Source organism: Sander vitreus, chromosome 6 (genome assembly GCF_031162955.1).
Source record: "Sander vitreus isolate 19-12246 chromosome 6, sanVit1, whole genome shotgun sequence".
NCBI lineage: Eukaryota > Metazoa > Chordata > Actinopteri > Perciformes > Percidae > Sander > Sander vitreus.
The window spans coordinates 18,711,632-18,727,944 of NC_135860.1; the positions used below are offsets into that span (position 1 = coordinate 18,711,632).

The 16,313-nt window shown below is 42.4% G+C and overlaps 1 protein-coding gene across 4 annotated transcripts in view; it reads left to right on the plus strand.

Annotated features, from left to right (window-relative positions):
• Nucleotides 1-14,066, plus strand: part of lars2 (leucyl-tRNA synthetase 2, mitochondrial) — a 33,724-nt gene extending 19,658 nt beyond the window's left edge. For 2 of the 4 annotated variants that reach the window (XM_078253345.1, XM_078253344.1), the window contains exons 9-22: nt 1,345-1,504; nt 2,264-2,368; nt 2,847-2,962; nt 3,104-3,387; nt 6,222-6,320; nt 8,111-8,248; nt 8,331-8,434; nt 8,843-8,875; nt 9,007-9,186; nt 9,385-9,554; nt 10,532-10,609; nt 10,710-10,821; nt 11,807-11,934; nt 13,710-14,066. In XM_078253345.1, coding sequence (XP_078109471.1) covers nt 1,345-1,504; nt 2,264-2,368; nt 2,847-2,962; nt 3,104-3,387; nt 6,222-6,320; nt 8,111-8,248; nt 8,331-8,434; nt 8,843-8,875; nt 9,007-9,186; nt 9,385-9,554; nt 10,532-10,609; nt 10,710-10,821; nt 11,807-11,934; nt 13,710-13,889 — 1,887 coding nt within the window. In that variant the 3' untranslated portion in view covers nt 13,890-14,066. The remainder of the gene's footprint in view (nt 1-1,344; nt 1,505-2,263; nt 2,369-2,846; nt 2,963-3,103; nt 3,388-6,221; nt 6,321-8,110; nt 8,249-8,330; nt 8,435-8,842; nt 8,876-9,006; nt 9,187-9,384; nt 9,555-10,531; nt 10,610-10,709; nt 10,822-11,806; nt 11,935-13,709) is intronic. The other 2 variants (XM_078253346.1, XM_078253347.1) reach the window with 2 other exon arrangements.
• The last annotated feature ends 2,247 nt before the right edge of the window (nt 14,067-16,313 follow it).

Genomic DNA, 16,313 nt, shown 5'->3' on the forward strand with positions numbered 1-16,313 from the left:
TCCACCAAGTGTTTCCCTGTTGCTTCCCCTTTTCCAGCCTCGCTTTTTCATCTCTTTCTCCCCAAGCACTGATTGCTAGCTTTATTTTGGATTCCTCTTTTTATTTATATATTTCTATTAAAAATCATGTACCAAAACATTAAAATCTTCACTCTGTTGTTTGCATTCAGCGGGTGCTTCCATCTGCAAGTGGCAATTTACCCAAACAGATGATTTCAGAGATTAGTTTCTATTGAGTTTTCAAAAAGCCATATTTACAGTTTTTCACGTGTCTGTCGGTTCAAACTGAGCCCCATGAGCACCCCTATTAAACCGCTCTCTTGAAAAAGAAATCAGAAAAATGGTTACTCAAGTCAGTCCCTTGATTTAAAAAGTCTTGATGTTTATAGAAACAAAGACGTTAGAGGATGTGAGAGTGCTTTTGTGTTTTTGGGCTGTCAGTTAATTGAATGGTTTCTTTTGTCTAATATTACATCATCATACATTGTCACAGGAACTCTTCACTGAATTATCTCCCCAGGGGGCTGAAGATATGTATTAGTATCTCTTCTACAACATGACATATATTAATTACCCCAGAACCCCTTAGAATGAGTCTGTCATCTATAAATAAGTATAGGATTAAGGGACATTGTAGCCTCATTATGTATCTATAGAGCTATGGACAGAACATGTTGCATCTCACAGTCCCAAGACTCTAGGTATGTACCTTGTTCAACATCTAAGTTTAGCATGTTAGCATTCTAACACCAAAATTCACTCAAAGCGACACATGTGAACCTCATGGTGGCGCTAGAGGAAAACGGGATCACAAAGTTATTAAGATTGGTGCTGAAAGTCTCTCCTTGAATTTATGATGGTATGCCTGCATGGCAAATATTTGAGGTTTCTACTGATAAATACATACCGTTATTTATAAATTATTAAAAATGTTACTTCTCTCCACTAACTAATTCAGTATTGGAGTTTTTCAGCACTATAATGCATTAATCAATTACAAAACCAAGATGCTTCTGTACATAAAACTGTAGTACAATACGTCTTCCCCTGTAATGTGTTTGACATACATGGTGGAAGAAGATGATGTACTTTATTAATCCCTCTGGGGAAATTCAGTTTTTTCACTCCGTTGTTACAAACGCATAGGCCTGTTTTACACACATGCACACACTATAAACGTGCATTATTGTTGTGGAGAGTTGGCAGTTGGGGCACCTCAGCAGTGCCCAGGAGGTGAACTGGCACCTCTCCAGCTAGCAGTCTACACACCATTCCTGTCACCAGGGATGATTCCAGGATTTTGGACGCAGAAAGGTTCCCACATGCTTATGTCTTATCTTCCAGGTGGACGGGGAGGACACAGGGGAGACCCTGTCTGCCTACAGCTCCTCCCCAGAGACGGTGTTCGGAGCGGCTTACCTGGCCATCCTGCCCTCCCACAGACTGCTGCATGGGAGCAGCTCAGTCCGCTCAGCCCTGGAGAAAGCCTTTCAGCCAGGCAGAGGTGAGCATCTCCGCACTGCTCCCAGTCTGTGTTGGGTCTGTCAAGGTGCATGATTTTATTTATACAGTAGGTGGGGGAAATAAGCTTTCTTAGAGGAAATACTTTTTTTTGTTTCTTTTTTTTTTTAAAGATAATTTTTTGGGCAATTTAGGCCTTTATTTTCCTAGGACAGATGAAGACATAAAAAGGTAGAGAGAGGGGGAATGACATGCAGCAAAGGGCCACGGGTTGGAGTAGAACCTGCAGCCGCTGCGTCGAGGAGTAAACCTCTATATATGGGCGCCTGCTCTACCAGGTGAGCTACCCAGGCGCCCAGGAAAGACATATTTAAATGTTTCATCAATCATTACTTTTTCAATGGTAAGATAGATTAATAGTCTACACCTGCATGCTGTCAGCGCTTGAAAAGGTTGTGATTCTTTGCATCTTATTTGTGTTCTTTATTGAGCAGTGTCCCATTAACAAAAGACGAGCTAATACTGAAAAATAAATACTCATCCTCATATGACGAAGGAACTAAATTTCTTTTGGGCCTTTTCTTAAAGATTTGTACTGTATTTGTCTACATATATTTCATATTACCAGTATGGATGCATGTTTGGGACTTTACTAATGTTATTATGTTTATTTAATCCTGTCAAGTTATGGCTGTAGTCGCCGCAGTGGACTGAGTATATGCTAATTGAGATTCCCTTGATTCCCTCTCTGTCTCAGCGGTGAATGATTGTTGATTAACACCTCCTACCCTTTGCTCTCCAGACTCCCTTACGAAGGTAACCGCTTGCAACCTGTTCACTGGCCACGAGGTTCCCCTGGTCATCTCACACAAGGAGGCGTTTGATGGCTATCTGGATACCGTGATCGGTGAGTTATTGGTGTGCACATGTGTGGGTGGGTTTCACGATCACCTGGAAATCGTAGCTGGTGAGTAAGAAGGTAATTTGTATTCATCTGTGAGCTGACATAATAGACAGAGGTTGAATATATGAACAAACAGGAACACTTGTCCTGTTCGCGAGGCTAATTGATAGGTGAATGATGTAATTAAAAAAGAGAAATGTAAAAAGTATTCGACTTCAGTGGATTTGATTGTGCAAAAAATGCTGCATTTTGAAAGTGACCCTTTTACTATCTATGTCTTTGCCATGCAGTATTGTGGATGTCATAATGATGTAAAACCAGTGGGTGTTTTTCTCGCAGTGTGTGGAGGTAGAACCCAAGGGATTGTTAACCATTAGTCACAACATGCTTAACATCACCTCAGGGAGGAGAGAGAGATCGGTTATGTGTGTGTCCATGTTTTGTTTTTTTATTCACTGTGTTACATGTTCATGCTCCACAGGTATCCCAGACTGTAGTGTGGAGGATTTGTCTGTAGCCAAAGCTCTGAATCTGAGGTGGACCACAGTGCTTAAAAGTGCCGAAGACGGGACACAAACTCTGATCAACTCTGAGGAGGTCCGCACTATTGATGATGGCGTTGATATGTGACTGATGATTATTAAATTATAATAATTATTTTGCTGCATAAGTCAAGCACACCTTCTCTCTTTAAATTCTATAGAAAATGAAAACACTTTTATTCTTTTCTCACTGTAGTTCTCAGGCCTCACCAGAGAGCAGGCATTTGACTCCATTACCCAGAAGGCCAGAGAGCAGAAAATCGGCGGCCACCTTACCAGCTCCAAGCTCAGGGACTGGTTGATATCAAGACAGCGGTACTGGGGCACACCCATCCCTGTGGTGCATTGTGGGTCTTGTGGTCCAGTTGCTGTCCCTGAGGAGCAGTTACCAGTTACATTACCAAAGCTGCCGTCTCTCAAAGGAAAGGGTGCGTCGCCACTGGAGGCTGCTCATGACTGGATCAACTGCAAATGTCCCAGGTAAGAACACTAAGATGTTTTATTTTTATGTTTTATTAGAACATCACACGCAAACACATTTATATGTCTCAACCATATGATCCTCTCTCATTTTATCTTTAACATATTTCATTCCAAGGAAAACCCTCATTGTTAGTCCTTATGATTATCATATAAAAATGCCATATTTGATTTTTTACTTTTTTTCATTAGCTCTTATGTCGTAGCTAATTGTGTCTGTGAATTATATCTCCCAAAGGACACACATCAAGCCCTCAGTGTCTCTCCTCCAGGGAAAGGGGTGAAACCTGTAGTAATTAATAACCAATCAATGTCTTTTTATTCTGTTATCACAGCTTTATTTGCTATTTTCTTGTAATGGTGGTGGGGTCTCACTCCTAATATTAAAATGCATGCAGAAATAATGCACATCAAACGACAAAAGACTCACAGCCAGAAGCTTGTGCTCTTGTGGAGTCCTTAGGACCCCATTTGCACAGTAAGCAAACCACCCTGCTGAAGTACCTTTGAGCAAGTCAGTGAGTCACTGACCACCCTATTGAGCTGTCTGATGTTGAAAAGGGTGGAGGATGTGTAATGTTTTTTTGACACGACATAAGCAATTGTGGAAATCATCCTGTTCATTATGGTGTTTCTGGAGTGAGAATTGAATTATGTGTAAACCTTCACCAGTGAGACGCCTCTCCTCCGTACTTCCTGTATTTCCTCAGGGGACCAGCACCGAACAAATGAGCCTGCTGTCGTCAGCGCAGGCTGAGAGGATTGACAGCTTTACAAGAACACAGAGCATTGAGAGCGAGCTTGTGAATTGTGTGATTAATACTTTTGCTCTGACTGGGTTATGTAATGAGTGGCATCTGTGACAGGAGCAGCATGAGATGATGATGGAGGTTGCATAAGCCAGCTGTGCCTCGAGAGACACACAAATACTGTACATGTACGCACACACATTAACCTTTTGTACACAGGTGTAATCACACACACACACACACACACACACCACTCTCCAGCAAGTCTTCTCAGTGAACAAATTCACCATCACGTCACCATGTTGATTAAAACAATGGCTCACTCAGTCGCAGCAGGCACAAGTCATCAGATTGTGTTCAGTCACTTCCAAAAAGCTACTATAATTCCTCCCATCAGTGGTGATTGATAGCTATAATCACCAAGACGCCGTTATCTCCTCTCTTCCCATCTCTCCTCCGTTGTTAAGTGTCTGCGGAAATTTGTTCTCTTCACTCGTCGACCATGTCCAGTTAAAGTTTGAGTAGAACACAGTCAAGCAGCGTGATGAGAGATGGGTGGCAGAAATGGAGTTTTATTTGTCCTTGAGGAAGTCATTTCCTGTGTGCTCATCTCATCTCCGATCCTCTGCGGCACTGTAAATTGGCCTGCCAACTGAAACCTTGCCTCGGCTTAGCCTGGCTAGAAAGGTGGGCGTGCAAGTGTGTGTTGTTCTATGAATTCACAGGTAAAGAGAGAGACCACCGCGCGCACACATTGGCAGACGCGCAGCAGATGGAGGGCTGTTTTCAATGGGAAGAGAACCTTCATGGAGTGGGCACCTGCCTCTCTTGCCTCATCTGTTTGAGCGCCTTTTGGCTCTTTCTGGCTCATCCTGCCTCATCCTGCAAACACACTTTAAACACTCATGCATACAGGTGGCTTCAGATTTAGTTACCTACTGCTGCTGTTAGGCTCCTTTCATAGCTTAGAGAAGGGCCATCTCCAGGGACTACCTCTGTGGGCTGTCTAATCTGGTCTGACTGTAGCCGCTTCCAGCTGTCTGTCAAATGAACACAATTTGGCCTCTGATTGGCCAGTCTGGTGTGACAGAGGCGGTGGCAAATCTCACTTGCTTAAGCAAATGTTGTGTACAAATTTTCTACATTTTCAGAAGTTTCTATTTTTGTATTCTTTTGTGATGGTAGGTCCTTCGTTGTACTGCTGGGTTTTTATTATATGAAATAACACCTGACTTCCAAATATTAACCTTGCTTCACCTTATTATTGTTGCTAGGCAACCTTCAGCTTCAGCATCCCTTATCATCACTGCCTTATTATAGACCAGTATGGTAGGAGGTTGAGGGGTTTTGTCTCTCCATGTCTGTGTTAGTGAGTGTGATTGACTGTGAGTTGAGTGTTTGTGTGAGTGAAAATGTTAGACAACAAAGAGACGGTTAGACTAAACAGAGACATCCCATAAGATCCAGGAAACGATACCTGCTCTGTTGCACATAGTAAAGCTCAGAGCTTTGCTTCTGTTTAGCTTTCTGGCACACTGATTTTAACTCTATTGAGACTCATTATAAAGTAAAAGGCAGACGCTTTCACTGTTCCATTAACTGCTTTAAATCTGACTTAAAAAGCTCTTTTTTCTTGTGTCTTTGCAAATGTCCTCTCATCGCTGTAAAAGTGATGTTGGCAGTTTCACATCACATACCCATGTGCTGTTTGGCTTGGATAGAAAGGGGCACAAGGTGGCATTTCTAACACAAACACATGATCATGTGTTTGGCCTGCTAGTTGGCTCCCTATTAGCACAGCCTGTTAGTCAGGGCACAGAAACAGAGCGCTGGTGCCAGGCTGGCTTCAGCTGTGCTTCTCTACAGGGACATGACCCCCACAGCCAGATGGAGCTAGCTTTATACACACACACACACACACACACACACACACACACACACACACACACAAATCACATAATGTGCCATTTCACTAAGTGTACAAACAGAGATCGTTCATTTGTTCGCGTTCTAATTTGTCAGCCTAATATTGATTTTTGTGCTGCCTCTGCCCAACTTTCTTTGTCTCTGTCTCCCCTCATTCAGATGTAAGGGCCCAGCAAGGAGGGAGACTGACACCATGGACACATTTGTGGACTCCGCCTGGTATTACTTTAGGTACACAGACCCCCATAACCCAGACAGGTACAAACAGCCTCCTCCTGAGATTACACTAGCTGCTTTTCCAACCATTTTTGACCATCAATGAAGCCACCGAAATGCAAGCTTTGTATTTGTTCCACTTGCATCTGTTTTCTCACACTCTTATAGATTTTAGCACAAATTGTCCAGGTCTTATTTACGCTCTCTTCTTACAAATGAAAAGAAGGGAAAGCTGTGTGGGTGGATAAGCATATCTGTCTGTTTTTAGATATTTAAAAAGCAAACTATGTAGTCTCTGCTATGTCAAACAAAACTTGATTTTCTCTCTTGCCTCTCTCACACACACACACACACACACACACACACACACACACACACACACACACACACACACACACTTGACTAGAAGTTGCATTTCCTGCCAATAGAGATTATGGAGCTATTGCTGTCACCTGCTGGGATGGTGGCGATACCCTGAGCTCAACAAAAGAGATTAATTTCCCAGTGCCCTGACCTAGCTGTAAAGCTGCTTTAAAGGAAGGGGGCTGCTTTCTCCATCACTTTTCTTAGCGGGACAGATTATAGCACAACAGAAAAAGCAATTACACTATTTGTGCATTACAGTTAGCCTGCTGAGCCTTATGTGCACTAGGGGAAACGATGAAAATAGGAAGCAAGAGATGTAGTATAAGATGGACAAAATAGGAAAATGGTGTTATATAGAAGTGTGCATGTGTGGTTATATATTAGATTTCCCTGGACGGATGCCAATGAACCGGCTAAATTATTTTCAGCCTTGAGTTCATAACTTTTTTCCCTGGTTCAATTATCCAGAGGCACCATCAGCCAGAGAGTGAGAGCAGAGAAGAGTCGAGGAGAGTAATGACTGGTGTGAAAGGTAACGCACAGAGATAGCAGACTGCCCTAAAAACCATCATTAGGTGGAATCCCTGCTTCTGCTGACCATCATGCCAGTCAGGCTAACCACATGCAGCTCGAAATCTGAAAGGAACAGCCCCGTCTCAGTTCATCTCGGATAGATTTTTCTCCACAAATACCTGACTGTTAACATGAGAAGCTGAATTCAGAGGAAGTCGTCAGAGCCAAATTTGAAACACATGAAGCCAGTGAGATACAGTAGAGGAGGCTTCAGGAGGCTTCTGTACGCTTCATCCCTGGATCTTTGTCTATCAGATTCAGCCTGCCCCCTAGAGGAAGTGTGTGTGCATGTGTATAAAGCACATAACAACCAGTGCTATTTGACAAATGTTTTCTAAGAACATTTTATATAGGCAAAAGTCTGCTTTGCTACTGTACTGCTGATTCATCTAACAATAAACTTTATTTATACTCTACATCACCTTTCAAAACAAAGTTACAAAGAGCTTTACGCTGTCAAATCTTTTTTAAACATTTTGGCACCATAATCAGATAAGGTCAGGCAAATAAAATAAAAAAATGAAATCAAATGCACCACAATAGATAAAGATAAAAAAGAGTGAAATGAACAAATAATACATAGTAGAACTGGAAAAATAAAACTACATTAATGAAAGACTAATAATCTCACACCATATAGCAAGATTATATCTAGGTCACCAAAGCTCTTACATATGCTGTTCTAAACATGTCGTGTTATGTTTCCTGCAAAAAAACAACACTACAGAAATGGCAATTTAAATTAACCATCTTAAAAATAAATAACTTGTAGTCTTGCATATTTAGACTGGGTTCCTTTTTTTCCCCATGTTTTTATTAACATATCTCTTAATACCATACATTCAAAAACGGCTTCATAACACAGCTCCCCCAAACTTGCTCTTCCTCTCCAGGCCTTTTGAGCGCCGCCTAGCAGATCACTGGCTCCCTGTGGATGTGTACATCGGAGGGAAAGAGCACGCTGTCATGCACTTGTACTATGCTCGCTTCCTCTGTCACTTCTGCAAGGATCAAGGTCTTGTTGCTCACAGGTACAGTACACATTGCTGCACATCTGCTTTTGCTGTGCACATACACGTGTGTATGTTAATCCATCCTCTTTCTGTCTTTCAGGGAGCCTTTTTGGAAACTGCTGGTCCAGGGTCTGATCAAGGGCCAGACTTTTAAACAAGCAGACAGTGGCCAGTACCTAAAGAGAGAAGAAATAGACTTCTCAGGTACACGCTACCTGAATTTGCAGGGTGTTTGTCAGTGTGACATATCTCTGACAGATGGAAGAGGAGAGGGCTCTTCTCGCTCTGCCAGAAAAAAAGAGTCATCACAACAATTTCGTTTTTTTTATCATAGTATGTATTGACATCAATAACCCTTTTCTGCTGCGAATAGCACTCCCTCTCTGTTTTGTGCTTTACAGCTTTACCCAATTGAATGACAAGTTAACAAGCTACTTTTGACAAAAGTCAAATCATAAGAAATCCTTTGAAGAGATGTAATAGGTCTCTTACAACTGGCTTCACGCCCAAGGATCTTCAGCCTCTCTCTATTGCTTGGTGACGGTATAAATAGAAGATCCTGGTGATATATACTCAGATTACATATTTTTTCTTTCTTCTGTCTTTTACTAGAGATCGAGCAGGAGCCACTAGGAAACGATAAAAGTAAAACAAAATAAAAACACACAGTGAGATTACATTTGATTTGCAAGTTCTTAACATAGAAGAATAGGTTGGAGAGAGTATGTCACTTTGTCTAGCTATATCCTCTTTGACTCCTAAATTGCCTCTTCCAGATAAGGAGCCGGTGGTGCGTGGCGGTGGTCGTATTGAGGTGACGTGGGAGAAGATGAGCAAGTCTAAACACAACGGTCTGGACCCCCAAGAGGTGGTGCAGCAGTACGGCGTGGACACAGTTCGACTCTACATCCTTTACGCCGCACCACCTGAACAGGACATCCTCTGGAATGTCAAGAGTGAGCCGTGACACCACTGCAAAATTACACTGAGACCTTAAGTTATTTAGCATTATGAATTCAGAATGATACCAGAGCATGTTAGTTTTATGAGATTTAGCTTTATCTAAATCATTGTTGCCTCAAAGAAAACGGTATCAGTTGATTTCATATTGTAATATTCTTTTCTTCTGTTTCTGTGTGTGTTCACCACGTCAGCGGATGCTCTCCCTGGGGTTCTGCGATGGCAGTCTCGGCTCTGGCAGCTGGTGACCAAGCTTAGGGGGGCTCGGCAACTCGGAGACGTCCCCAGCCCCTCCCTGCTGAAAAAGAAAGAGCTGGCAGAGACCAAGAAGATCTGGGAGAACAAGAACTACGCTATTCAAGAGGTATAGTTTCAGACTGGCTATGGTTTTGAATAAATGGCTGAAAATGTCTCATGGTGACATTATTTAACAATAAGATATTGCTACAGTCATTACCAGTAGGGGTCAGTAATGGGCCCACATTTGAAATTCCACAGCAAATTAGTGTTCATCTTCCTTCAATAAGATAGGTGAATCACCCCGGGACCTTGGTCTATTCTTTTTCTTAATTTGTTTCTGTATATTATCTGTGGTTTTTGTTTTTAATCTGCTGCATTAAATAAATCATTAATTTCATTAGCCTTTTTACACTGCAATAGATTTTACTGTTGGAAGGAATGGCAAGCTGTCTTTTCTCAGTTACAAGGTACAGTATGATAGCATGGTCCAAGGTAATATTTCATTACGCAGGTCAACAGTACATAGTCCTGAGTTCCAGCCTTTCCATCCAGTGCTGAGCATCTATTGCAACCTGAAACCCCCAGAGTAAAGAGTAAAAGAAGAAGGGGATGGGAATTGATTCTGTCTCCTTTCACACTTTATAAATAGCCTCCTTTGGCTGCCAGGTTTGATTCTCTCGCTCCACCCCTCAGGGCTGGTGCTTTTAGAGGACCTCAGGCTGTTTGCCATAAGCCCCCAAAGCCAAGGCTGTCCTTTGATCTGTCCCTCAGAAAAGCCTCGGTGATCGACCTCCTTCTCCCTGAGGCCCTTCCCAAATGGGTTCTTCTTCCCAGAAGGCTAAGCAGGGCAATGTTAGCATGCTGTGTGCCTTTAGCCGGTTCACATGGTGATAACGGGAAGGAGGCTCCTCTTTTGGCCCCTTATCATTGTTTTTTCATAATTCTTTAAAGTCAAATTCAAAAAAATATTCTAGGACACAGTCAATCCATCTGGAAGCAACCGCATGTCCAGTAATCAAAACAGAATGTAAAGCCTCAGACTGTATAGTTGTTACTAACTGACCTATTTTTTTTTATTATATTTATTTATTTTATTTTCAGGTGACATCTCACTTCACAGAGGACTTCCTCTTCAACGCAGCCATTTCTCGGCTGATGGGACTTACCAATACACTAAGTGTGAGTATGCCCTCTGACACCTTGAAGTAAAGGTGTCACATTTTATCGTTTATAGCGAAACACTTTGGAAATTACATTTTTTACCACTGTGTGTGTTCAGAGTGCAACGGTCAGGGTGGTGCAGCACAGTGTGGAGTTTGAGGAAGCTCTGGCTGCGATGGTTATGATGACAGCACCCATGGCACCTTACCTGGCTTCTGAACTTTGGGCAGGTTGGTGGCATGCAAATTATTCACCAGTAATAAATAATGCACTCAAAACACTAAACTACACATAATAATCTACACATTATATGACAAACCTGGAGATGCCTCTCCATGCCACATAAATGTACATCTTTAATTGAATTAGTTTTATTCATTTGTTTTAGACTCTGAATATCAATATGGTCACCTCATGGTAGATGAAATTTTAGACTGGCACAGTGACAGAAGTATTTCAGGTTTGTGGTAAAATTAGGTTATTTCTAATGCCTTTAAGAGAAAGTTGCCTCAGATAAACTTACTATTTATAAACTTTTTTAAACTGAAAGCAGTGCTGAGATCTAGTGTCACTTTTTATGCCTCATGTGAAAGCTTGCCCCCGTGCTGGCCTGGAGGACATCCCCTTATTGTCGATGACACACGGCATGGCACACAGCTGAGAGAAAAGAGGTTCCGTAAAAAACATATTGTCCAGCTGATAGCCGCTGTGAGGAAAACCCTTCTATATACTGTCTATGGGAAAACCTGACAGATGACCTCTGGGAGGAAGAGGCGTGTATGTTTTTAATGACTGGCTGTGTGCATTTTGTTTGTGCTCACATATGTGGTTTTATAAACAGGACATGCAAGTGAGAAACGTGACCCCTGCTGCACTCAGTCACATTGTATTTTTCACTCTTGCTCGTAGTTTGTAAGTCACACACACAGTTCAGGATGAGAAAAGTTCACATCCTTCCGTTGTGCCTCCAGGGAGGTGTACACTTGCTGGTTTAATTAAGAGTCAGGACAAGGGGTTGTGGGGTGTTGTTTGATCCCTCATCCAAATACTTTTTCTCTACATACGAGGAAAACAAATCTGGTAAAAAAAGTAAACATAAAAGTCATCCCCAGCAGTTTCTCTGGCTCGGTTCAATAAAAGATAACCCATTTACTTTGTTCTGATCTATTTTCATTCAGTGCTGTTCTCCTGTGTTTCCTCCCGGGCCTCTTCCAGGTCTTTGCCAGGTGAAAAACCCCCTCAGCCCCCTCCTCCAGCGGGGCGGAGACGTCCTGCAACAGTTCTGGCCGACTGTGGACCCTGAGTACCTGAAAGTCCCTGACTTAGTGGAGCTGTCTGTACTGGTAGACACACACACACACACACACACACACACACACACACACACACACACACACACACACACACACACACACACACACACACACACACACACACACACACAATCTCTTTTTTTTCCTTTTGTTGTCTGGAGTATCACTGTTACTCTGTCACAGTTTTGCTCATGCAACTTTTTCAACTAACTCTAAAAACATGGTTGTCAAGCTAAAAACAAAGCTCTTATTTTTTGGTTTTGAACATAAATGGTTTTCACTCAGCCCTTTGCTCATTATTTATACATAACTTTATTAATCAGTATATACGCACACATTTGCTCTTGCATCCACTACCATTTTCACTCAAACTCTCCACACTTAGATCTAAAGTTCCATGATTACATTCATAGTCTGTAATTTTCAAGAGAGCCTATTATTACTGTGTGTGTGTGTGTGTGTGTGTGTGTGTGCGTGTGTGTGTGTGTGTGTGTGATGATTAAAAGCCAGCAAGAGAGCTACCTTTTTTCTGACTCACTGTTACTCTCTCACTATCATTTCTTGTGCCTTTTTTCTGCCCATGAGCTCAATCACACAAATAGCGAAAGCCCTCGGTTTGGCAGCGTATGTCATCATTGGGAATGTGTGCGTTTTTGTGTGCACTTTTAAAGGTATAAAGACAATCAGAGGGAATATCCAGCTGTGATGGGAAGGTTCATCACACATGCTAACACTGGCACATGAATGAACACGCGTACACACATGAACACACGTGTCAGTCTTCACAGTGTGCTGAATATCGACTCAGTTAATAGATCAACGCTGAAACTGCTTTTATCTGACTGTTTTCTCTCTAAAAGTCAAACCCCCTCATGCACACACACACACACACACACACACACACACACACGTGATATGTGAGGATAGCACACAGTCAGCTGACTCACAGCACCTGTCTTTTACTGTTTGGATTCTCCCTCTGTAGTCTGACAAATAGAGACAAGAAAGACTAAATGAAAGAAACCTTACAAATGGTGTGTGTGTGTGTGTGTGTGTGTGTGTGTGTGTGTGTGTGTGTTTCTATGTGTGTACAACGTTGTTCTCTCCATAATCATATTTGCTCTGTCTGAGAGTGAAAATAATGCTCCATAACTAATTTTTGCATCCTTGTTCCCTTCCTGTTCATCTCTCATACACAAGTCATACATTCTATATACCCCATCTCTCCTTAAACACACACACAGTACATATAATTGAGCTCCCAGAGCTCGATGATGATGTTGTGTTGGTTTTACTTCAGACCTAGCTCTCTGTTGTGGGCTTCCTCAGCTCTGTGGAGGCAACCTCACTCCCTCTGTCCTCTAATCACGTACTTGGGTTTGTCCCAGAATGGAGGCCAAGGCTGAGTGGCCTCAGATACGTACGTGTGCGCGCGCACGCACACACACACACACACACACACACACACACACACACACACACACACACACACATTATTTTTTAACCACTTCCAGAGACATGATCACATTCACCGTGTGCACACATGCACTTGCTTCTAAACATTACAAGACTGAGTGCCCTTCCCATACCTACCACTAAGTATGTGTTTTAAGGGTTCACCGTATATGTGGAGAGAGAGGTGGAGTCTGTTATTTTGGGCCTTTTATGCCAGGAAGGAAGAGTTTGGGTACAGTCTGCCAGGGCAGAACTGCTTTCAGATGGGGACTTGTTGAATGGGCAACATTTGACAGAACAGGTTAGTAACTTATCCCATCTATTTATTTCTTAATTCTTTTTACCCTCAGATAAACAACAAGGCCTGTGGGACAGTGAAGGTGCCACAGCAGGTGTCCAAAGATCCGGAGTGGGTGCAGCAGTTCATTGTGGAGAGCCCGTTCGGACAGAAGCTTCTTGGAGAGCGCAGCATCAAGAGAGCCATCCTCTCCCCCAGGACCGCCCTCATCAACTTCCTCATTGATGAGTGATGTTTGAGCATTCACCGCTACTTGCATAACTGCTAGACGATGGTGAATGCCTGTCAATCGGTGACTCAGCATGGAGAGAGAGAGACAAAAGAGGTGGACTTTTATATAAATTAAGACAAAGTATGTTTACTGTCAATGTAAATATTTCCTGTTTTTTAATAAAAGATTCAAGAAGCAGTTGGGTTTCTAGTCTCTTTAAAAAATTCCTGAGGGAGATTTAGCACCAGTTGCAGATCATCCTCCCGTTTAGTTAGAGCCTCTTGACAATCACACATGAGCACAAACACCACTTTAGATTCCAGTCATCCTTCAGATTCCCCTTTTCTCCCGTATCAGTACTTTCAGCATCACACCCAGGACCACAACTGCACACGTCTCCATCTGCCTGTCTGCTTGGCATCTCGGCTGAGTAACATAGTCTAGATCTGCCTTATTAGTGTCTCAGCAGTTGTATTTCTCTACCTCTGCTGCTGCTTTTAGCCGCAGATCTCATCTGCACCATACACGGATACATGTTTGGGTTCTGGCCATGACACTGTGCTCTGTGACCACTGTTGCCATCAAAAGGTTTATTGGAGGTCACTGAAGAGCCTGATGTGGTTGGGGATTTTTCAGATTACCACCATATCATGGTTGTCCATTGCTGCACTGTGCCTATTCATTCATCTCAGCATTGGGCTAACATGACTCAGCCATCAGCGCTGTCTTGGCAGAGCAGCTGCAGCACTGAAATGTATCCATGTGTGTACACCCACTGGCCTTTCTTTAAAGGTTTGGTGAGTAAGCGCTTATTTGATATGTATAAGCACTCGTAGTGCCAACGTCGCCTGTAAACCAAGATTTTAGTAGCTGCTTAACAAAAGCCTCAGATTTAGTCTGGTATCGGTGTTTGAATGAACAAGAAGGAATGTGATCTCTTTGAAAAGTGAGATACATGTGTGGGTTTTGCAAGGTCAGCTTCCATTTGTGTGCTTTTATTTTTATAGAATCAGATGGTCAGCTTGTGACTGATAAGGTAATGGAGGGTTTGTTTTTCATTAAAACATGAATAAAAGGTGCAGACAGAGGGGAAAAATAGAGCATTCCTCACTGATCCCCGTAACCTTTTTTTTTCTCCATTTTTCTATGCTCTATCTCTGACCATCAGGTGACAGGAAAAGGCTCACAGGAGAGACAGAATAACAGGAAGAGAAACCAGGAATAAGAGAAGGGGAGCAAAGCCAACACTGTGTGATTCTCTGTATTCTCTCAGATTCTGTGAATTTGATTTCAACCAGATGCTGCCATAGCAAAGAAACAAAGTGGTTGTGTGAGTATTAGACAAAAATAGAGGTGCATTTTGTCTTCTGTCAACTCATTTTTGTGTGCCATGTTATCTTTCACACTTTCAGACTGGCTGTATGAAATAGATTCATGGGAGGTAGTTTTTAACCCCTGATCGCTTCCTCTTTTTGGGTTATTGCTGCAGTATTTCACACCTTCCTGTCCGCTCTACTTGCTAGTAACACCAGCTAATAAACAGGTCTGAACCTGAACCCGCCTGAACAATAAGCTGAAGTGGCAGAGTCATTGAAAAGAGCGACATTGTAGTCATTTTAGGTGACTGGCAGATATGCCAGGAAACACCTCCCAGACTGAAGTTACCACACAATTAAATAAATGGATAAGTAGGATAATTCTGAACTGTGTTCTCAGCAAAATGAGGTCTGAGCTGAACTGATGCATTTCTTCTAATAATTAATGTTGTCACCGACAACCCCTGGAGTCATTTAACACTTTTCGTCAGCTCTGCAGTTTCCATGACGACTAGGATTATTGAATAGGCAACAGAATTCAACTATGACTCACTTTCTCTTCAGACTACAGTCGTCGTCCTTCTTACACATGAGATGTACAGCATGAATTCTCTTTGATAAGTTGAAGAAAATCACTTCCCTTACTCGTGAGAAACTCTGTTGGTAAAAAAAAAGAAGGGTGGAGTGCACAGCAGTCACAGTCACCCTCCATTGCACCAGTTGAGTCCCTGGATTGGGCTGTGTGTTCTCACAGGGGGACGCAGTAATGCCACAGCTCATTATCTTGAAGGCTGACCTCAAGGCTGGTAATTTGGTCATCCATGGATTTTTTTCGTGTTTGAGCTCATTGTATAAGCAGATTTTCACTAAGCCTTTTATTGTTTTGGGGATAAAGCTAAACTTTTGGCATGTATGTGAAGGCACCACACTTCTCAGAGGTATTCATTTATTTGTGTGCCCACTGCTGTCCACAAGAACACTCACATCTGTCTCAATGTATACATTTATGTTTGCATAAACTGTATGTAGTCCTGACTGTAGATAAAGTTGTATAAAACTAACCTATAGGTGTGGGCATGATTTCACTCTTCTTATCTGCCAGAGCTGTTGAATCCATCAATTTCTATCC